The 24,407-nt window shown below is 37.9% G+C and overlaps 1 protein-coding gene across 1 annotated transcript in view; it reads left to right on the forward strand.

The window, feature by feature from the left end:
* The window catches only part of EYS (eyes shut homolog), a 1,671,360-nt gene that overhangs the window by 1,410,346 nt on the left and 236,607 nt on the right, over positions 1 to 24,407 (forward strand). The window contains exon 33 of the mRNA XM_060167756.1: positions 7,276 to 7,496. Within this exon, the coding sequence (XP_060023739.1) occupies positions 7,276 to 7,496 (221 nt within the window). The remainder of the gene's footprint in view (positions 1 to 7,275; positions 7,497 to 24,407) is intronic.

Raw genomic sequence — 24,407 nt, forward strand, 5'->3', positions numbered from 1 at the left:
TATTATTGTACTGTCCATTTCTCCCTTAGTGCTGTCAATGTTTGTTCCATATATTTGAGTGTCTTGGTGTCAGGTGCATATATATTTAAAATTATTGTATCTTCCTGGTCATTTGATTCTACTATCATTATATAATGTCATTCTTTGTCCCTTGTTGACTGAAGTCTATTTTTTCTGATATGTGTAGCCACTGCTGCAATGTTTTGGTTACCATTTCCATGAAATATCTTTTTTCATCCTTTTGCTTTCAGGCTATGTGTGTCCTCAAATCAAAAGTGAGTCTCTTATAATAGAATATAGTTGGATCTTGTGTTTTTTTTTTAATCTTTTTTTATTCATTCAGCCACTTTATGTTTTTTGATAGGGAGTTTACTCCATTTATATTTAAAGTAATTACTGATAAATACTTCCTATTTCCATTTCAATCATTGTTTTCTACCTAGATTTCCCCCCCTCTTTTGCTCTATTGCTCTCTTCCTTTGTGTCTTATTGATTTTTTTTAGTAACATACTTTTATTCCTTTCTTATTTTCTTTTTTGTATCTTCTCTAGACATTTTCTTGTGGTTATCATAAGTTACCACAGAACATCTTATAGTTATAACAATTTATTTTAAGCTGTTAGCAACATAACTTCAATTGCATACAAAAACTCTAACCTTTTACTTCTGCCTGCTCCACACTTTATGTAACTGATGTCATATAGATATAAATATAGATATAGATACAGATAATATGTGCATAATTAACACATTTTTATATAGTGTTTTTAGACTTCTGTCTTTTAACTTCAGTACCAGAATTACAAGTGATTTATGCACTATTATGACAGCATTACATTACTATATTTGTCTATATAGCCACCTTTACCAGTGAGCTTTATATTTTCATATGCTTTCATGTTGTTGTCTAGTGTCCTTTCATTTCAACTTGAAGGACTCCCTTCAGCATTTTTTATAAGGTAAGTCTAGTACTGATAAGCTTGCTCGGCTTTTGTTTATTTGAGAAAGTCTTTGTCTCTTCTTCATTTTTAAAGGACAGTTTTGCCAGATACAGTATTCATGTTTGGTAGCATTTTATTTTGAGCACTTTGAACATATTATCCCATTCCCTTCTGGGCTGCAAGGTTTTTGATAAGAAATACACTGAGAGTCTTATGGGGCTCCCTTATATGGGGTAGCTCACTTTTTTTCTTTCTTCTTTCAAAATTCTGTATTTCTTTTGACTTTTGACAAATTGATTATAATGTGTCTTGGTATGGACTTCTTTGAGTTCTTTCTTGGAAGTCCTTTGGACTTCTTGATTCTGAATGTCTATTTTCTTCCCCAGATTGGAAAGTTTTCAGCCATTATATCTTTAAATAAGCATTCTGCATCTCTCTCTCTTTCTCTCTCTCTCTCCCCCCTCCCCTTTCTGAGACTCCCATAATGTATATATTAGTCCATTTGATGGTGTCCCATAAGTCCCTTAGGCTTCCTTCACTTTTTTTCAATCTTTTTTCCTTTTTACTCCTCTAACCAGATAATTTGAAAGGACCTTTCTTTGAGTTTGCTTATTCTTTTTTCTGCTTGGTCAAGTTTCCTGTTGAACCCCTCTAGTGAATTTTCACTTCAGCTTTTACATATTCAGCTTCAAAATTTCTGCTTGATTCTTTATTATATTTTCTATCTCCTTATTGATATTCTCAATAAAGAATATAAGACATTTTAAATGTTAAAAAATAAACATTTTCTTCATGTTTCATTTTCCTGAGCTCATTAAGCATCTTTATGACAGTTATTTTTTTTCCAGTAATTTATATACCTCTGTTTCTTTAGAGTTGGTTTTTGGAGACATTTTCTTTGATTGGACTATGTTTTTGTGTTTCTTCTTGTGCCTTGTAACTTTGTAATGGAATCAACACATTTGAAGAAACAGCCATTTCTCCCAGCCACATGGACTTGCTTTGTATAGGAAAGTTCCTTCACTAATCAGCCCAGTGAGAGATTCTGGGAACCTTTCAAACATTTTCTGTGGATGTGTCTTCTCTGGGCCTGTCTTTTAAATTCTCTATTATAGGAATTTGCCAGTTTCTTTTTACAGTTGCTTATAATCTTTGCTCCCTCTGGTGTCTGTCTGCAGTACAACAGGTTCTCTGGAGTTGCTACAAGACATCCAGTTCTCTTTCATTCTCAGCAGCCCCAAAGTTTCTATAAAGTATGTGAGTTGTGTCAGAACTCCGAATCAGGCAAAATAGGAACCAGTCCCTCAGGAATACCCCTGAAAAGCCAGAATGCTGGAAACACATTCCATGCCTCTCTACTCTTCCACCCTGCCCCAGCCCCAGGAAGAGGTCATGCTGCCTTAAGAGCAGCAGCACACTGTCCTGCTCTCTTTTGTTTTCAGTGACCCCCCCCACCACCAGGCATTTAGAGTGCAGTTTTCCATTGGTATTTACATGAGATTTGTTCCAGGACCCCCCACAGATACCAAAATCCATGGACTCAAGTCCCTTATACAAAATGGTGTCATACTTGTATATAACTTATGCACATCCTGTATACTTTAAATCATCTCTAGATTACTCATAATATCTAATGCAGTTTGAATGCTATGTAAATAATCACTGGCATGTGACAAATTCAAGTTTTGTTCTTTGTAATTTTCTGGAATTTTTTTCTGAATATTTTTGATCTGCAGTTGGTTGATTCTGCAAATTCAGAGCCCATGGACACAGAGGGCTGACTGTATGCCAGGTACTGTCAGTGCTTTAAGACAAATGAGACAGGAAACCCATTTCTCAGACAGCCCCCCTGAAAAGCTATTATTTTGGATGCACATTCCATTCACAGGGAGAAGTCAGGGGTTGCGGGGTTTGCCCATTCTTTCCCACTGAGCTGGGGGTGGGGGAGGGGATGCCTATAGTGAGTGAATGTGTGCTAGTCCAAACCTTCACCTTTGTTCTCAGGGACCCCCAACCTTGCACCCTTTCCTGTCAGCACTTAGATTCAATCAAGATAGAAACTAATCTCTTGGGCAGCACCCTGAAAAGCCTGCACATTGGATATATGTTTTAGTCTTCTATTTCCCTCCCCAGAGAGAGACTCAGAGCTGGAAGTTTTCTCCCAATTATGTCTCACTGAGTCTGTGGGAGAGCTATGGTGAGTGAGTGTCAAAGATTTTCCTGCCAGCCTCAACACAGCTGGTTTCACAGTCACCTGGGGTACAAGTGTCTCTTAACTGAACTTATGTATTTCTTACAAAGAGACTTGGTCTGTGTAATGTTGTTGAATCAGTGTCTCCATGGAGGAAAGAGTTTCTGGAGCTTCCTTTTCTGCCATCTTGATGATCTGTATGATGTTATTTTCTGTTTAATTTCTTTATGTTTATTTCCCATGATTACATTTCATTCTCTTATAGACAAGAGTCATCCTACATCCTCCTTTTATATTTCCACTTCCTTATACCACTTGCTCACAGGTAGCAACTCAATCCATTGATTGCTTCACTAAAGTTCAGTTCTTTCTTCAACAAATTGAGAAGATATTATTTTGAGAACATTCCTTATCCTAGAAAGTCTTAATAATCAAAGATTTAACTGTGAAGTATGGGGCTAATGAGGTTTTCACTGATATTTATTAAATTAAAAAAAAACTCTTTATGTGAGCTACTTCATATTAATCTTATAAGAAATTAAACACTTCATATAAGCACTGCTCTATACCTTATGTCATGTATATTAAATAAAGAGAGCTATATTAGAATTCAAGCCATATTAATATTCCTTCTTGGTTGGTATCCAGTGAGACCTCACATATGTTGAATCTGGCAAATTTCAAGGTTCTAAGGAAGTGTAAAGTAAGAGAGGAGGCCTAAAAGACAAGTAGGAGACTGAAGAAGAGCAGGATTGAGTTTCATGAATCAGGTCATTTGTAACAGACTTGTATTAAACCTGCTATTTGCAAACCACTGCTGTACACAGTGAGAGAACCCCAGGACGACCATGTTGGACACCCTGCCCGAAAAAGGGATATAGATTAATATAGCAGAGACTATGCTCACAGGTTATCATACTATGGGGGAGGGGGGTAATCTTTGAACTGTAAAGGGATGGAGAATTTAGATAAATACTGATTTAGGTAAACACTGATTCTTCCTTTTAATCCCCTTTCATTTAATATCTCCAAACAGTTTTTAAGAATTTAAGAAAAATCATATGTGAAAGTTACTTAAATAAAACTTTCTTCACAAACACTACCTAACGTCATTTATCCGTCTTTACTGATGTTTCTGATTTAGAATTTGTCTGCATACAATTCAGATAATATTAAAAACAAAAATTTGGTAACAACACAAGTAAAAGTCAGTTCATTCCAATTACAAGTCATCATATTCTTGGCTGAAGATGAGTACACTTCAATAGTTAATCTTAAGTAAAAAGTACATTTGCCATTACCTTCTCATTAACATAAAAGTTATTTGACTTCAGAAAGATTTGAGACTGTAAGACAAAACTATACATTGAATCAAGACATCACTACAGAAATGTATGTAGTATTCCAATATCCAAATTTAAATTAAAACAAAATGAAAAGGAGATAAAGCAGGTTCTCATCTGTGTCCACCACTCCCCAGCCTCCAGTTTTTAGAAATGTTTTGTCTTTTGCCTATTTTCTTATTTTACTCCTACATATTGTAAAAGAGAGACTATATTTTTCCTTTAAAGATACACTTTGAGGGGAAAAAGAAGGTTCATTTCTCTCCTGTCAGATGTGGAGACTTTATCCCTCAGTCACTATCCATATTTTTCATTATCTTGATGATCCCTCCTTGATTGTCCATGTCTGTTCTCTGTGGTTTTATCTTGTAAGATGATATCTTGATGTCAGACTCTATTCTCCATAGTCGGATTCACAAGGAGTTATTAGAAAAGACTTATTTAAAGACCTGTCTCCTTAAGAATTATTATACACACAAAAGGCAGCTCTTGGATAATTGAGAGCCCAGGATGGAGGAAGTCAACCATTCTAATGGTTATCTATGTGCAGTCAATGGCAGCTGCTCTTTTAGACGTTTCAGGATTCCAACTAAGATTAGACTTCAGATCAGAAGAAATACAGAGCTATCTACTTCCATTGTTTGGGTGTTTTTAATGATCTAATAAATCATAGACAGCTCTGTAGACTCTGCCACAGATCTGCCTACAGCTGACAGAAGAGGAAGGTATTTTTCCATTCTCTATCAATTTTGTGCTAAAACAGCACACTTGTCAAAGCAGTGAAATGTTTGCTCTTCTAGGTGTGTAATCAATACACAAAAATGTCAGAGGTCTTCAGTGAGAGGAAGGCCATGGTCTTGGATTCGCTGAGTCTGTAAGTTCACGATGGATCCCAGATTGCATTATCAGTGAGTCACTTGTCTTAGCTGATAAAAGAGCTCTGCTAATTGGTTGCTAGAGTAATTCACCTAAATATGAGAAAAGATGTGAAAACAAACAGATGTGCTACTATCTGCATAAGAGCTTTATCAATACACCATGAAGACTCCACCTCACTGTACTCAAAGAGAGCTATCCTCTGGGTGACTGTATATCTAAATCCTATATGAAGTACTTAGAGAAAAACTGAAGGACTACCCTTTGGAACTGAGCCCGAGTTACTAAAATAAGAACAAGAGCTCCAATAATAGTTAGTTTGATCTATTGTGGGTCATGGAAATGCTTTGGTGATCCTAGAATTGAACATGCTTCTGTTCTCTAAAAGCACACGTACATCAAACCAGCACATATTAGTGTAAATATTAAGTGATATTACTGGGCATCTCCCTTTCTCTCCTCCCCTTAGTGGCCTAACTTATTTATTTGTTTCTAGTTTTTTTAATTCTTACAATCATGCTTTTCCATATTAATGAATCTGTAATATCAATTTAAATACTTTTCAGACATCAGCTTGGAATGTTTTAGCGTGTTTTAGAGATAAGGATGTCAGAGATATAAATGCACAAATCCTGCTACATCTGTCTGTCATATGCCCAACAGACCTGAAGGTCAGGGTCTCATTTACCAGTCCATCCAGACTCTAATTGCAGCTCATAAAGTCTTATTGAGGGGAGTTGCATTTTACATACATTTAAATGATGAGAGTTCAATTTATATATGTTGCTGCAGGGAGGGAAAGGAGAGATCAAATAGCAGTTACATTGTACAAATGACTTTATCATCACTCTAGCCAATGAGTATAAGCTTTATTTTCAAATAAAGTCACATTCTGGATAAAGAAGATGCAGTACCTATATACAATGGAATACTACTCAGCCATTTAGAATTGCAACAACATGGTGGACGTAGAGATTATCATACTAAGTGAAATAAGACAGAAAGAGAAAGACAAATACCATATGATATCACTTATATGTGGAATCTAAATTATGACACAAATGGACTTATCTATGAAACAGAAACAGACTCACAGACATAGAGAACAGCCTTATGGTTAAGGGGGAGAAATGGATTGGGAGTTTGGGATTGGCAGATATAAACTATTACATATGGAATAGATATACAACAAGGTCCTACTGTATAGCACAGGGAACTGTATTCAATATCCTGTGATAAAGCACAATAGAAGAAAATACAAAAAAGACTGTTCTTTTGATAGACATTAAGTTGTTAATTAATTTTGCTATTATAGTTTCTTGAACTGTCAAAAAAAAGAATGTATATGTATATATGTATAACTGAATCACTTTGCTGTACAGCAGAAATTAACACAACATTGTAAATCAACTCTATTTCAATAAAATAAATTTTAAAAAAATAACAAAATCACCTTCTGAGGTTCTGGGGGTTAGGACTTTAACATATGATTTTAGGGGGAGAAAATTCAATCCCTAACAGTACAAGGCTTCATTTTCCTTATCCATTATTATTTGGTAATGTTCACATTAAAATGCAAACAAAATACATTTCAATGCAAAATTAAAATGCAAAATACCTTGCATTCCAAAATACCTTTCAAAGTAATCAATCAGCAAGGTTTGTTGAATACCCCCCCTTTTTTTTTTTACTAAATTTTATTAGATACTGTGAGAGGTACAAAAAAATTGCAAAATTAACTCCCTTTTCTAAAGTAACTTATCCTATCACCTACTAGTGATGACAAAATTAAGCAGAAATTACAGCCTGTTTTATGCAGAAAAACACATCAATACATGTAATTACAGAACAAAACATCTAGGTCTTTCCCATATAATCTGATAACACTTCATAAAAAGATATTTTGTTGTTATTTTTCCTGAAGGTATATTTTGAAAAATTGTTCCTTGGCCATATCCCTGCAACTGTTAAGATTCCTAAGAATGCAGGCCACGTTTATGGATTCAAGGGCTGCATTCAAGAGCTTCAAGTAAACAACAAAGAATTCTTCCTCATCGATGAAGCCCTGAGTGGGAAAAACATTGAGAACTGCCACATCCCTCGGTGTGAGCATCATCTGTGCCGCAATAATGGTACCTGTATCAGGTATGTACTAACCTCCTGCCCTCAAGCCAAATTCTTAAAACAACAAAACCTGCAGTACTGTCATCTGGGTGATAGAAAAGAAAGGTCGGGAACTTCCAAGTTTTTGTGTACATCACCTAGATGATGATGTTTGCTCAAAGAAATTTATATATTGTGGTTCCAATGTCAGAAATTTCTGAACTCTGAAAACACTAGGTAACTAGACCTGATTTTGGCAATTTTAAATGGATCTAAGTGTAATTTTACCAAGGTGTTCTACTCTTTGAAAACATGAATGAGAGATTATTCATTGATAATGGTTTTGGTGCATTAATTTTATTGTTTGTTTTTGCTTCATCTTAAAAATAAATATACTTAGGTCTCTAAGATTAGAGATGGAGAAAGAATACCTATATCCATTTCTTCTTTGTATTGGCAATTTTTACTTCAAGGAGGAAATATCTTACATAGACTTTTTTCCACCTTGAAGTAAAAATTCATAATGTTTTTAAGCTTAAGAAGATCTTAATTAAAATTACTTCCTGTTCCACCAACATGTCTTAAGTGAATTGACCCTGAGGGAGTCTCATTTGGGCAGTGTAGAAAATATTCTCCAATTTCTTCAATCCTCTGAGAAATCTTTATTTCAGGGCTACAAATAATGACAGAGTGGAGGCTGAAACATGTACAGATTATAATAATTCAAGTCAAGGAGAAATTGACCAAATCTCACAGGAACTATCTTAATTAATTCACGTCAGTGTTTCTAAGGGACAAGTTATCAAGTAGTTAATGACACTATAAGCATAAACATCTATGTGCATAGTGTGAGAAAGAGAAAAATTCTATCGAAAATGTAGGATAGGAAATGGTAGGCAGAGATGGGCTCTGAAAGTAATCACTCAAATAGAAAAAGAAAATAGACAGATGGAGAGAACAAAATGGCAAGGCAAGACAGAGGAATGGACAGATGTGATAAAGTCAGGGTGATATATTTACCAGACAATCACAAACTGACCATAATAAACTTGAAGAAAACACATAGTGAGAAAGGAAGGTATTAGCTCTTAGAGTGTCTAAAACATTTGCTTCTGATTAACTGTGTCTAAGTCTGTGCCTTAATTTACACATTTGTAAAATAACAACCTATATCACATAGGTAAAGTATAACAGATAAAGTTTTAAAGGATTTTAAAAGAATGAATTTTACTTGGCTATGGTCACTTGTCTGAAGGAAACAAAATCAACCCTTTACTTAGTAAGTATTCTGTTTTATAAGGAACCCATTAATAGCGATTATTTTTTAAATTGTAATAATGCAAAAATTATCCAGCAGGACAAACTTCAGAACTCTCAGGAAAAAAAATGCATTTTTGCCTAATTAAGTGAAATAGAAACAGGATAAAGGCTTCTCCTCTTGACTTTCTAATGACTGAAACATGTGACTTGCCTTTGATCAACAGAATAACCAATAAAATAGGGTGATGAGATGTCACTTCCATGATTATGTCACAGAGGATTGTGAGCAAGGAGACTCTGTCTCTTACCAGCTTTGGTAAAGTGTGAAGCAATTGGGGGAAGGTCCATGTGACAAGGCAGTGAGGGCAGCAGCAACCAGAATGGCCACTGACTGACAGCCAGCAGATCTGAAGTCCTTGGTCCTCTAACTGCAAGAAACTATATTTTACCACAAATCACATATGCTTGGGAGCAGGTCTTTCCCCAACTGAATGTTGAGATGAGACCCCAAACTGACCAACACCCTGTCTGAGCTTGTGAGACTTGATACAGAGGACCCAGTGAGGCCTTCCCAAACTCTTCATTCAGGGAAACAATGAGATAATAAATGTGTGTTGTTTTAAGCTGCTGATTATGTAGTAATTTTTTGTTATGCAGCATAGAAAATAAATACCCTCTAATTTTCTGAATAAATATCTAACATCACCAACTTGGAGAAGCAGGGAAGGGTTTGTTTTATTTTAGAACAGTAATTGTCTCAGATATTGTAAACCAGGTACATGTTAATAAAATAAACCTCTCATTTTCATAAATTAAAAGAAACTCACATTACTTCCAATCTTGTTATTTAATATATACTTGAAAATAAAAGTCGGGATTGTCATCCTAGTAGGATAGTTATAAGCAGTCCTAGGTAGAATTATACTTTGTCTGTCATTTCCTGAGGGACAACAAATAACCAAGGATTTTGTGAAGCAAAGATGTGTAGTCAAGACTGTCCTGCACACAAGGAGTTTTCACTCTAGCGTAGAAGTTTACCAGCTCTTCAAACCTTAGGGTGAAACTTTCCACAGAAATGTATCTCTCTTCTGTCACATACATTATTCTGGCTTTCCATATCCGTTTCTCAATCTTTCAAACTCTCAAAGTTTACTCTAAAGAAATCCATTCAAATGTCAACAGACTTTGGCAAACACTATTTAAGGTCTTCCAGATCTGTACGTGCTTTCTTATGGCCAGTAAAATGGAGACATACCAGCTGTGTACCCAACAAATAAAACACTTCTCCCTATCTTATGAACAACAAGATTTCTATCTTGGTTGCCAATGCTGAACTTCCATAACCCACCCTTTGCATCACTGCATCCAGAACACGTTGATCTATGGCAACTGTGACTTCATTTCAGCATCTCCCTGTGCATGCCAACACCATCATACACTGGAGCTGGTCAGTTCCCAAACAACAATAACAAAAAAAGACTTCTCAGAAGGATCATAAGAACAGCCCCTAGGAGATCAACAGTTTAATACGAGAAGAGCACAGTTATAGGTCCACAGGGAAAATCGTCAGAATGAGAATGCTGCTTTCCTTCTGTTCTGTCTAAAACACCAGTGCACAATCATAGCAGAGCAGTTCAGCAGTCTGTGCAGCAACCCAAAAAGAGAACAGAATATGTACTGAAGGAGATCTCTGAGAGGCTGTGAGTACGTTCAGTACAACGAGAAGAACACAGATCAAAGAAGTAAGTCCTAAGAACACTACCACAACCAACAATCTGCCCCCAGCAGATGCCTGCCCACACTTGGAATACAATGAGTGGTGTAAAGTTTTCCAGCCAAAAAACCAAGAGAAACTGCTACTGAGCCATGTTTTCTAATGTAGAAAACATGGATCTGAACTGGCTTAATGCCTTTGGAAACTTACTTCTCATCTATGTTGCTGGTCAAAACCAAAGGCTCCTTTCCTCTATGTGCTGCCACATCATAAAATGAATCTCTCCAAGATCTTCCAAACTCTCTTCCAACCCTTTTCACCCTTTGAGTCTGTCCACACCATCTGACTTGATCCCACTCCTGGGCTTAGCCAGGCAGGCTTCTAAACTTCCCTTCTCTTCTACTTTCCCAGAAAGGGAGATTAGATTCAAGACAGCTTTCAAAATAGCAGAGCAATTTATATAAGTTATATTAGTATTCAACATTTCTGAATCCAAAGGGGATGAATGAAATGAACTGATGGAATTCTTTTTATGTCTACAAGTTTTATTATTTTATTTCCAAAGTAATAAATCATCTATGTTCAGAATAAAAGAGTCATTATTACAAAGACAAGAAGAAAGGACTTGTACCTTTCTGCTTTCTTGTCTCAAGCTATAAAGACACTAGTATTTTAAGACTCTAGCATGTGCACATGATGTATTCATTTGAAAATGTAAATAATAATTTCTCATCACAGTTTAATTGTTCTAGTCCAGGGTCTCTCATCTAAAGGTTGGGGAATGTCTCCTAATGAGAGAGAGGGAGAAGTGTTTCAGTCTCCAAACACACACACACACACACACACACACACACACACACACACCCCTGAGCATTCCACTGGGTGTCTTCTGGGAATACAAGCCCACTTTTCCCAACATGTAAAGAATAATAGTGGTTTAACAGGAGATAACCCTAAAAGAAGTGTGCTCTAGACAAGAGTAAAATGGTGAGTGAACAGAGGTTCAGTACCAGATAGAGCTAAACTTTAGGGTTCACAAAATAAAACACAGCTATATAGCTATTTATAAACAAAATCTTCACTAATTTTAGCAGCTTGGTTAATATAATTTGCTGTTAGTAAGTGCTGATTCTATCGTACTTTGTCTATGAAAGTAATCTGCTTACAAGAAGACAAATTTCATGTTGAAAAGTCTTAAGGGGAGTGACACTTCAGCAGCTTTACTGAGCAAATGTCATTCTGCTTTGAGTACCATCACATGTTTCTGGACAGTATCCAGTGTTTTTCATTTTGTTATAAATCTGTGTTAGAATTTTCAAACCCCAGTGGTTGCTCATTTCAGAGAAATCCAAATTGCATGTACCAAAATTCAGTTTAGAAAAGTGATACGAAGGGTTATTCTGAGTACCCAAATCTCTGTGGACTTTGAACAAGCTGCTTCCAAAGGGCAAGGGAAGGTTAGAAAATTAAACAGATGACATTTAAATCACTTTCTCCTTTCTGTGTCAGATATTTTTAAATAGGTTAAACAATAATTAAAATGGAGCATCAGGTTTGGGAATATACCCTGTATAACAACTGCACCAAGAATGTATGTCACTGACATTATAGTGAATAATTATTAAGACATGAATTTTAGACTTAGTCTAAATTCATGCCAGGAGCTAAGAATTTAGGAATGGTTTTGACCATGCCTTGAAAGTCAATAATCCCTAGATGCGAATGAATGTGATCTTTCTGGATCTACTTGTTCTCTTAGCTTTGATTCATCACTAGCCAGTGCTGCCTTCCATGTGCTAGGGCAGGGTTCAGCAAACTGTTTTTGTAAAGGGACAGATAGCAAATATTTTAGACTTTGCCTCACAACTATTCAACCCTGCTACTGTAACATCAAAGCAGCCATTGACTATATATAAATAAATGTACATGGCTGTGTTCCAATAAAATTTTATTTATAAAAATAAGTGTCTGGAAAAATTTGGTCCAAAGACCATAGTTTTCAGATCACTGCACTATGCCAACAGATGGATAATATAGTTTTAGTCAATTAATTGACCAGGAAAGTCCAACTCAATTTAATTTTTCCATATTAAGCAATGTATACATACATACATATATAGATGGATAGATAGATAGATAGATAGATGATAGATAGATAGGTATACATCATAAAGCATTGGCTCACTTAATTATGGAGGCTGAGTAGTCCCACTATGTGCCACCTGCAAGCTGGAGACCAGGACAGCTGGTGGTGTAGATCCCAGTTTGAGTCCGAAGACGTGCTGATGGCAGAAGGTCATAGTCGCAGCTCAGAGTCAGACAGAGAGAAATCCCAGCCTTCCTCCACTTTTGTTCTGCTCAGACCCTCAGGGGGGTGGGTGAGACCCACCCCATTGGGAGGGGCCAGCTGCTTTACTCAGTCTACCAATTCAAGTACTAATGTCTTCCGTAAACAGACCCATAGACACACCCAGAAATAATGTTTAGCCAGCTATCTGGGCATCCTGTGACCAATCAAATTGACACATAAAATTAACTGCAACAAGAACCTCAGAAAAATGTATATGTGTTTCTTAACACTAGGTAACTTTCATTGCCCTCTGTGTCCAGTGAGAAGAGAAGTAAAAGCTCGTTTTTTTCATTCTTTTCTTTCAATCCATTTTTCCCTATTATCTCATTTCATAGACTTTTTTTTTATATTGTCAGGTGAAAAGAAGTCATTTTTCATGATTTCTGAGGTATTTAGTTTTCAAATCATTTAGCACTTCAAAATGAGGTAGGAGCAATAAATTGAAATTGCAATAGTGACAACTACTACAGAACACAATGAATCTGGGTATTGTGTACTAATTTTTGCATCTGTTCTGTAGTGAGTGATGAAACCCCACAAATGTCCACTTGTCTTCACCGTCATGTCACAGTGACATGTAACTAGGCAAAACTACTGAGAACTTTTAGTTAATACTCTGTATCCTGAAAGATTACCCCTAATCCAGTCCAGCAGTCTACCCAAGTCCTCTAAATACCAAGGGAGAAAAGTGCCTATTTCATATCAATTTCTCACCCCACATTTAGACTAATAACATCTTCAAATATTTAACCCCTCTTCTTAGTTGCTGTTCTGTCTGCATTCAACATGTTTGAAATTGTCCTCAGGATTTAAATGTCTCTTGTACTAGAGTACTACTTTGTATTTGGTTAGATTATTCTCAGGTGTAAAAGTTTGCTGAACATCGAAACATCTCAGCTGTAAGTGACCCCTACTGCTCAAACAAGGGGAAAAGGGAAAATGTCCCACTAATTTTCACATAAAAACTTAGAAGCATATGTGGTGTTCCCATTTCTTTAATTGTGTTAATTAATTGTGCATTTACAACATTTATCCATGTACTCCATTCATGGAAAGCAGTTTAACCTTTATGGGGTGCAAATATAAACAGTTTTATTTTTCTCCTTTCACGATGTCAAACATACTTTATGGGTTCCCTTTACTTTCCCTTAACAGAATATCATGCAGGTTCATGTTCACATATTAAAAGCATATAGTTCAACCTCCTCCAGTTTAAAACTTCTAACTCATATCCAGTTGGGCTGTCTCCTATCCCCTGCCTAGTTGGATGGACCTCCAGCTCAAGAGCTTGAACAGGGAAAGAATGTGATGTTTTCTGCCTGATGCCTCTCTATCCCTCTTCTGTTTCCAGTTTCTCCAGATTTGGGGCTATCTTGGGGCAGAAGGGATTTAATTTTAAGGATTAAAAGGCTTTCTTATTTTTTTATTCAGCTTATTTTATTGAAGTATAGTTGATTTACAATGTTGTGTTAATTTCAGGTGTACAGCAAAGTGATTCAGTTATTCATACATATATATCTGGGGTTTTTTTTCAGATTCTTTTTCCTTATAGGTTATTACAAAATACTGAGCATAGTTCCCTGTGCTATACAGTAGGTCCTTGTTGGTTGTATATTTTATATACAGAGGTGTGTATATGTTAATCCCAAACTGCTAATTTATCCCTCCCTCCCTTATGGTTACTTTGGTAACCATAAGTTTGTTTTCTATGTCTGTGGGTCTATTTCTATTTTACATATAAGTTCATTTGTATAATTTTTTTTTAGATTCCACATATAAGTGATAACATATGATTTTTATCTTTGTCTGACTTACTTCACTTAATATGATAATCTCTATGTCCATCTTATTGCTACATATAGCATAATTTTGTTCTTTTTTATGGCTGAGTAATATTCCATTGTATGTATGTGTATATATGTAAACATAAATATAAATATAAATATATATATATATATATATATATATATACACACACACACACACACCACATCTTTATCCATTCATCTATGGATGGACATTTAGGTTGCTTCCATGTCTTGGCTATTATGAATAGTACTGCAATGAACATTTGGGTGCACATATCTTTTCAAATTATGGTTTTCTCCAGATATATGCCTAAGAGTAGGATTGCAGGATCATATAGTAGCTCTATTTTTAGTCTTTTAAGAAACCTCCATACTGTTTCCCATAGTGGCTGCACCAATTTACATTCCCACCAACAGTGTAGGAGGATTCCCTTTTCTTCACACCCTCTCCAGCATTTATTATTTGTAGACATTTTGATGATGGCCCTCCTGACCAATGTGAGGTGATACCTCATTATAGTTTTGATTTGCATTTCTCTAATAATTAGTGATGTTCAGCATCTTTTCATGTGCCTTTTGGCCAGCTGTATGTCTTCTTTGGAGAAATGTCTATTTAGATCTGCCCATTTTTTGATTGGGTTGTTTTTTTTGATATTGAGCTGTATGTAGTGCTTGTATATTTTGGAGATTAATCCCTTGTCAGTTGCATCATTTGCAAATATTTTCTACCATTCTGTGGTTTGTCTTTTTGTTTTGTTTATGATTTCCTTTGCTGTGCAAAAGCTTTTAAGTTTCATTAGGTGCCATTTGTTTATTTTTATTTTAATTTCCATTACTCTAGGAGGCAGTTCCAAAAAAATATCACTACAATTTATGTCAAAGAGTGTTCTGGGGGCTTCCCTGGTGGCACAGTGGTTGGGGGTCCGCCTGCCAATGCAGGGGACGTGGGTTCATGCCCTGGTCCGGGAGGGTCCCACATGCCACGGAGCGGCTTGGCCTGTGAGCCATGGCTGCTGAGCCTGTGCGTCTGGAGCCTGTTCTCCATAACGGGAGAGGCCACAGCAGTGAGAGGCCCACGTACCACAAAAAAAAAAGAAAAAAGAAAAAAGAAAAGAGTGTTCTGCCTATGTTTTCCTCTAGGAGTTTTATAGTATCTGGTATTATATTTAGGTCTTTAATCCCTTTTGAGTTTATTTTTGTGTGTGGTGTTAAAGAATATTCTAATTTCATTCTTTTACATGTAGCTGTCCTGTTTTCCCAGCACCACTTATTGAAGATACTAAATTTTATGGAAACACAAAAGAGCCCAAATAGCCAAAGCAATCTTAAGAGAGAGCAATGGAGCTGGAGGAATCAGGCTCCCTGACTTCAAACTATACTACAAAGTCACAGTAATCAAAGCAGTATGGTAATGGCACAGAAACAAATAGAGATCAATGGAACAGTATAGAAAGCCCAGAAATAAACCCAGGCACTTATAGTCAATTAATCTATGACAAAGGAGGCAAGAATGTACAAAGGTTTTCTGATTAACTGGTGCCAGTTTGGTTTTGTATGTTCTCCCTATAACAGAAGTTCAGTCCTGGATCTCTTGACACACATGTGTGTGAGTATTCATCAAGCCCTGCCCAAGGGGCCACTCCCTGGCACAGCTTCCTGAGAGGCAAAGTTCTCTGGTTTGCTCCTCCCAGACTTACATTTTACCTGCTGGTGTCCCCTTGCCCAGTAGCAGAACTGATTTACTCTGAAGCTAATGAAGCATAGAGGTTTCCACCCTTGCACATGTCCTTCTGAGACCTGGGAGTTGCTAGGAATTGCAGTGGCTTTTTAATAGTCCTCTTTCAGAGCAGAAACGAGGCTGCAATCAGGAACCATTTCCATGTAAGCATTTCCTATGAAGAGCCTAAGGAGATTTCAGAGAGACAGCTAAATCTCTTTGTTTCCCTGTAATTCATTGTGATTTCTTTTCTCATTGTAAATAAATATTCTCTTTTACACATAAGTTTGTATATGTATTTTTGAATCCTTTTTTTTTTCTTTTTTTAATTTTTTTTAACATCTTTATTGGAGTATAATTGCTTTACAATGGTGTGTTAGTTTCTGCTTTATAACAAAGTGAATCAGTCATACATAAACATATGTTCCCATATGTCTTCCCTCTTGCGTCTCCCTCCCTCCCACCCTCCCTATCCCACCCCTCCAGGCTGTCACAAAGCACCGAGCCAATATCCCTGTGTCATGCGGCTGCTTCCCACTAGCTATCTACTTTACTAAGTTTGTTAGTGTGTATATGTCCATGACTCTCTCTCGCCCTGTCACAGCTCACCCTTCCCCCTCCCCATAACCTCAAGTCCGTTCTCTACGAGGTCTGCATCTTTATTCCTGCCTTACCCCTAGGTTCTTCATGACATTTTTTTTTCTTAAATTCCATATATATGTGTTAGCATACGGTATTTGTCTTTTTCTTTCTGACTTACTTCACTGTGTATGACAGACTCTAGGTCTATCCAACTCATTACAAATAGCTCAATTTCGTTTCTTTTTATGGCTGAGTAATATTCCATTGTATATATGTGCCACATCTTCTTTATCCGTTCATCCGATGATGGGCACTTAGGTTGTTTCCATCTCCGGGCTATTGTAAATAGAACTGCAATGAACATTTTGGTACATGACTCTTTTTGAATTTTGGTTTTCTCAGGGTATATGCCCAGTAGTGGGATTGCTGGGTCATATGGTAGTTCTATTTGTAGTTTTTTAAGAAACCTCCATACTGTTCTCCATAGTGGCTGAACCAATTCACATTCCCACCAGCAGTGCAAGAGTGTTCCCTTTTCTCCACACCCTCTCCAGCATTTATTGTTTCTAGATTTTTTGATGATGGCCATTCTGACTGGTGTGAGATGATATCTCATTGTAGTTTTGATTTGCATTTCTCTAATGATTAATGATGTTGAGCATTCTTTCATGTGTTTGTTGGCAGTCTGTATATCTTCTTTGGAGAAATGTCTATTTAGGTCTTCTGCCCATTTTTGGATTGGGTTGTTTGTTTTTTTGTTATTGAGCTGCATGAGCTGCTTGTAAATTTTGGAGATTAATCCTTTGTCGGTTGCTTCATTTGCAAATATTTTCTCCCATTCTTAGGGTTGTCTTTTGGTCTTGTTTATGGTTTCCTTTGCTGTGCAAAAGCTTTGAAGTTTCATTAGGTCCCATTTGTTTATTTTTGTTTTTATTTCCATTACTCTAAGAGGTGGGTCAGAAAGGATCTTGCTGTGATTTATGTCATAGAGTGTTCTGCCTATGTTTTCCTCTAAGAGTTTGATAGTTTCTGGCCTTACATTTAGGTCTTTAATCCATTTTGAGCTTATTTTTGTGTATGGTGTTAGGGAGTGATCTAATCTCATACTTTTACATGTACCTGTCCAGTTTTCCCAGCACCACTTATTGAAGAGGCTGTCCTTTCTCCACTGTACATTACTGCCACCTTTATCAAAGATAAGGTGTCCATATGTGCATGGGTTTATCTCTGGGCTTTCTATCCTGTTCCATTAATCTATCTTTCTGTTTTGTGCCAGTACCATACCGTCTTGATAACTGTAGCTTTGTAGTATAGTCTGAAGTCAGGGAGCCTGATTCCTCCAGTTCCTTTTTTCGTTCTCAAGATTGTTTTGGCTATTCGGGGTCTTTTGTGTTTCCATACAAATTGCGAAATATTTTGTTCTAGTTCTGTGAGAAATGCCAGTGGTAGTTTGATAGGGATTGCATTGAATCTATAGATTGCTTTGGGTAGTAGAGTCATTTTCACAATGTTGATTCTTCCAATCCAAGAACATGGTATATCTCTCCATCTATTTGTATCACCTTTAATTTCTTTCATCAGTGTCTTATAATTTTCTGCATACAGGTCTTTTGTCTCCTTAGGTAGGTTTATTCCTAGATATTTTATTCCTTTTGTTGCAATGGTAAATGGGAGTGTTTTCTTGATTTCACTTTCAGATTTTTCATCATTAGTATATAGGAATGCCAGAGATTTCTGTGCATTAATTTTGTATCCTGCCACTTTACCAAATTCATTGATTAGCTCTAGTAGTTTTCTGGTAGCATCTTTAGGATTCTCTATGTATAGTATCATGTCATCTGCAAATAGTGACAGCTTTACTTCTTCTTTTCCTTTTATTTCCTTTTCTTCTCTGATTGCTGTGGCTAAAACTTCCAAAACTATGTTGAATAAGAGTGGTGAGAGTGGGCAACCTTGTCTTGTTCCTGATCTTAGTGGAAATGCTTTCAGTTTTTCACCATTGAGGATGATGTTTGCTGTGGGCTTGTCATATGTGGTCTTTATTATGTTGAGTAAAGATCCCTCTATGCCTACTTTCTGCAGGGTTTTTATCATAAATGGGTGTTGAATTTTGTCAAAAGCTTTCTCTGCATCTATTGAGATGATCATAAGGTTTTTCTCCTTCACTTTGTTAATATGGTATATCAACATTGATAGATTTGCGTATATTGAAGAATCCTTGAATTCCTGGAATAAACCCCACTTGATCATGGTGTATGATCCTTTTAATGTGCTGTTGGATTCTGTTTGCTAGTATTTTGTTGAGGATTTTTGCATCTATGTTCATCAGTGATATTGGCCTATAGTTTTCTTTCTTTGTGACATCCTTGTCTGGTTTTGGTATCAAGGTGATGGTGGCCTCATAGAAGGAGTTTGGGAGTGTTCCTCCCTCTGCTATATTTTGGAAGAGTTTGAGAAGGATAGGCGTTAGCTCTTCTCTAAATGTTTGATAGAATTCGCCTGTGAAGCCATCTGGTCCTGGGCTTTTCTTTGTTGGAAGATTTTTAATCATAGTTTCAATTTCAGTGCTTGTGATTGGTCTGTTCATATTTTCTATTTCTTCCTGATTCAGTCTTGGCAGGTTGTGCTTTTCTAAGAAGTTGTCCATTTCTTCCAGATTGTCCATTTTATTGGCATAGAGTTGCTTGTAGTAATCTCTCATGATCTCTTTTATTTCTGCAGTGTCAGTTGTTACCTCTACTTTTTCATTTCTAATTCTATTGATTTGAGACTTCTCCCTTTTTTTCTTGATGAGTCTGGCTAGTGGTTTATCTATTTTGTTTATCTTCTCAAAGAACCAGCTTTTAGTTTTATTGATCTTTGCTATTGTTTCCTTCATTTCTTTTTCATTTATTTCTGATCTGATTTTTATGATTTCTTTCCTTCTGCTAGCTTTGGGGTTTTTTTGTTCTTCTTTCTCTAATTGCTTGAGGTGCAAGGTTAGGTTGTTTATTCGAGATGTTTCCTGCTTCTTAAGGTGGGCTTGTATTGCTATAAACTTCCCCCTTAGAACTGCTTTTGCTGCATCCCACAGGTTTTGGGTCGTTGTGTCTCCATTGTCATTTGTTTCTAGGTATTTTTTGATTTCCTCTTTGATTTCTTCAGTGATCACTTCATTAGTAAGTAGGGTATTGTTTAGCCTCCATGTGTTTGTATTTTTTACAGATCTTTTCCTGTAATTGATATCTAGTCTCATGGCGTTGTGGTCAGAAAAGATACTTGATATGATTTCAATTTTCTTAAATTTACCAAGGCTTGATTTGTGACCCAAGATATGATCTATCCTGGAGAATGTTCCATGAGCACTTGAGAAAAATGTGTATTCTGTTGTTTTTGGATGGAGTGTCCTATAAATATCAATTAAGTCCATCTTGTTTAATGTATCATTTAAAGCTTGTGTTTCCTTATTTATTTTCATTTTGGATGATCTGTCCATGGGTGAAAGTGGAGTGTTTAAGTCCCCTACTATGAATGTGTTACTGTCGATTTCCCCTTTTATGGCTGTTAGTATTTGCCTTATGTATTGAGGTGCTCCTATGTTGGGTGCATAAATATTTACAATTGTTATATCTTCTTCTTGGATCAATCCCTTGATCATTATGTAGTGTCCTTCTTTTTCTCTTTTAATAGTCCTTATTTTAAAGTCTATTTTGTCTGATATGAGAATTGCTACTCCAGCTTTCTTTTGGTTTCCATTTGCATGGAATATCTTTTTCTATCCCCTTACTTTCAGTCTGTATGTGTCTCTAGGTCTGAAGTGGGTCTCTTGTAGACAGCATATATAAGGGTCTTGTTTTTGTATCCATTCAGCTAATCTATGTCTTTTGGTGGGAGCATTTAGTCCATTTACATTTAAGGTAATTATCGATATGTATGTTCCTATTCCCATTTTCTAAATTGTTTTGGGTTCGTTATTATAGGTCTTTTCCTTCTCTTGTATTTCTTGCCTAGAGAAGATCCTTTAGCATTTGTTGTAAAGCTGGTTTGGTGGTGCTGAACTCTCTCAGCTTTTGCTTGTCTATAAACGTTTTAATTTCTCCATCAAATCTGAATGAGATCCTTGCTGGGTAGAGTAGTCTTGGCTGCAGGTTTTTCTCCTTCATCACTTTCAGTATGTCCTGCCACTCCCTTCTGGCTTGTAGGGTTTCTGCTGAGAGATCAGCTGTTAACCTTATGGGGATTCCCTTATGTGTTATTTGTTGTTTTTCCCTTGCTGCTTTTAATATGCTTTCTTTGTATTTAATTTTTGACAGTTTGATTAATATGTGTCTTGGTATTTCTCCTTGTATTTATCCTGTATGGGACTCTCTGTGCTTCCTGGACTTGATTAACTATTTCCTTTCCCATATTAGGGAAGTTTTCAACTATAATCTCTTCAAATATTTTCTCAGTCCCTTTCTTTTTCTCTTCTTCTTCTGGAACCCCTATAATTCAAATGTTGGTGCATTTAATGTTGTCCCAGAGGTCTCTGAGACTGTCCTCATTTCTTTTCATTCTTTTTTCTTTACTCTGCTCTGCAGTAGTTATTTCCACTATTTTATCTTCCAGGTCACTTATCCGTTCTTCTGCCTCAGTTATTCTGCTATTGATCCCATCTAGAGTACTTCTAATTTCATTTATTGTGTTGTTCATCGTTGCTTGTTTCATCTTTAGTTCTTCTAGGTCCTTGTTAACTGTTTCTTGCATTTTGTCCATTCTATTTCCAAGATTTCGGATCATCCTTACTATCATTATTCTGAATTCTTTTTCAGGTAGACTGGCTATTTCCTCTTCATTTGTTAGGTCTGGTGCATTTTTATCTTGCTCCTTTATCTGCTGTGTGTTTTTCTGTCTTCTCATTTTGCTTATCTTACTGTGTTTGGGGTCTCCTTTTTGCAGACTGCAGGTTCGTAGTTCCCGCTGTTTTTGATGTCTGTCTCCAGTGGCTAAGGTAGGTTCAGTGGGTTGTCTAGGCTTCCTGGTGGAGGGGACTAGTGCCTGTGTTGTGGTGGATGAGGCTGGATCTTGTCTCTCTAGTGGGCAGGTTCACGTCTGGTGGTGTGTTTTGGGGTGTCTGTGGCCTTATTATGATTTTAGGCAGCCTCTCTGCTAATGGGTGGGGTTGTGTTCCTGTTTTGCTAGTTGTTTGGCATAGGTTGTCCAGCACTGTGGCTTGCTGGTCGTTGAGTGAAGCTGGGTGCTGGTGTTAAGATGGAGGTCTCTGGGAGATTTTCGCCATTTGATATTATGTGGAGCTGGGAGGTCTCTTGTGGACCAGTGTCCTGACGTTGGCTCTCCTACCTCAGAGGCAGAGCCCTGACTCCTGGCTGGAGCACCAAGAGCCTTTCATCCACATGGCTCAGAATAAAAGGGAGAAAAAGTAGAGGGAATTAGTAGAAGTATGAGGAAAGAAAGAAGGAAAGGAGAGAAGGAAGGAAGAAAGAAAGAAGGAAGCAAAGAAGGCAAGAAGGAAAGAAAGGCGGGAGGGAGGGAGGGAGGAAGGAAGGAAGGAGGGAAAGAAGGAAAAAAGACAGAATGAAAGAAGATACAGTAATAATAAAATAAAGTATAGTAAAGTTATTGAATTAAAAAATTCTTATTTAGAAAAAAAAAAAGGGACGGATAGAACCTTAGGACAAATGTTGGAAGCAAAGCTATACGGACAAAATCTTACACAGAAGCATACACATACACCCTCACTAAAAGAGGTAAAGGGGGAAAAATCATAAATCTTGCTGTCAGAGACCACCTCCTCAATTTGGGATGATTCGTTGTCTAAAGGAGGGAAGGGAGGAAGGAAAGAAAGAAAGAAAGAACGAAGGTATAGTATAATAACGTTATTAAAATTAAAATTGATTATTAAGAAAAAAATTAAAAAAAAAAAACCATGGACGGATAGAACCCTAGGACAAATGGTGGAAGCAAGACTATACAGACAAGATCTCACACAGAAGCATACACATTCACAAAAAGAGGAATAGGGAAAAAAATCATAGATCTTGCTCCTAAAGTCCACTTCCTTAATTTGGGATGATTGGTTGTCTATTCAGGTATTCCACAGATGCAGGGTATATCAAGTTGATTGTGGAGCTTTAATCCGCTGCTTCTGAGGCTGCTGGGAGAGATTTCCCTTTCTGTTCTTTGTTCTCACAGCTCCCAGGGGCTCAGCTTTGGATTTGGCCCTGCCTCTGCGTGTAGGTCGCTGGAGGGCGTTTGTTTTTTGCTCAGACAGGACGGGGTTAAAGGAGCCGCTGATTCGGGGGCTCTGGCGCACTCAGGCCTGCGGGCAGGGAGGGGCACGGAGTGCGGGGCGGGCCTGCGGCGGCAAAGTCTGGCGCGACTTTGCACCAGCCTGAAACCCGCCGTGCGTTCTCCCGGGGAAGTTGTCCCTGGATCCTGGGAACCTGGCAGTGGCGGGCTGCACAGGCTCCGCGGAAGAGGGGTGTGGAGAGTGACCTGTGCTCGCACACAGGCCCCTTGGTGGCGGCAGCAGCAGCCTTAGCGTCTCCCGCCCGTCTCTGGGGTCCGCGCTTTTAGCCGCGGCTCGCGCCCGTCTCTGGGGTCCGCGCTTTTAGCCGCGGCTCGCGCCCGTCTCTGGAGTTCCTTTAAGCAGCGTTCTTAAACCCCTCTCCTCACGCACCAGGAAACAAAGAGGGAAGAAAAAGTCTTTTGCCTCTTCGGCAGCTCCAGACTTTTCCCCGGACTCCCTCCCGGCCAGCCGTGGTGCACTAACCCCTTCAGGCTATGTTCAAGCCACCAACCCCAGTCCTTCTCCCCGCGCTCCGTCCAAAACGAAACCCGAGCGTCAGAGCCTCAGCTCGCAGCCCCGCCCGCCCCGGCGGGTGAGCAGACAAGCCTCTCGGGCTGGTGAGTGCCGGTCGGCACCGATCCTCTGTGCGGGAATCTCCCCGCTTTGCCCTCCGCACCCGTTGCTGTGCACTCCTCCGCGGCTTCGAAGCTCCCCCCTCCGCCTCCCGCAGTCTCCGCCCGCGAAGGGGCTTCCTAGTGTGTGGAAACTTTTCCTCCTTCACAGCTCCCTCCCACTGGTGCAGGTGCCGTCCCTATTCTTTTGTCTCTGTTTTTTCTTTTTTCTTTTGCCCTACCCAGGTACGTGGGGAGTTTCTTGCCTTTTGGGAGGTCTGAGGTCTTCTGCCAGCCTTCAGTAGGTGTTCTGTAGGAGTTGTTCCACGTGTAGATGTATTTCTGGTGTATCTGTGGGGAGGAAGGTGATCTCCGCGTCTTACTCTTCTGCCATCTTCAAGGTCCCCCCTCGAATCCTTTTTTTATAAAGGATCAAAAATTATATAAGCTGTGTGCCCCATAAAATCTAGACTAACATTTGCCCCTCTTAGGCCGGGTCTTGGCTAAGGAGGTAACTCAAAGCACGTATCAAAGGTTAATTTTCAAAAAGTTATAAACCTGACTTTCATACAAGTGTATAGTGAACACATGCCAAAAATTATTGATCTTATTAATGACAGAAGTATGTTGGTAAGGCTGATTC

This window comes from Lagenorhynchus albirostris, chromosome 12 (genome assembly GCF_949774975.1).
Source record: "Lagenorhynchus albirostris chromosome 12, mLagAlb1.1, whole genome shotgun sequence".
NCBI classification, from domain to species: Eukaryota; Metazoa; Chordata; class Mammalia; order Artiodactyla; family Delphinidae; genus Lagenorhynchus; species Lagenorhynchus albirostris.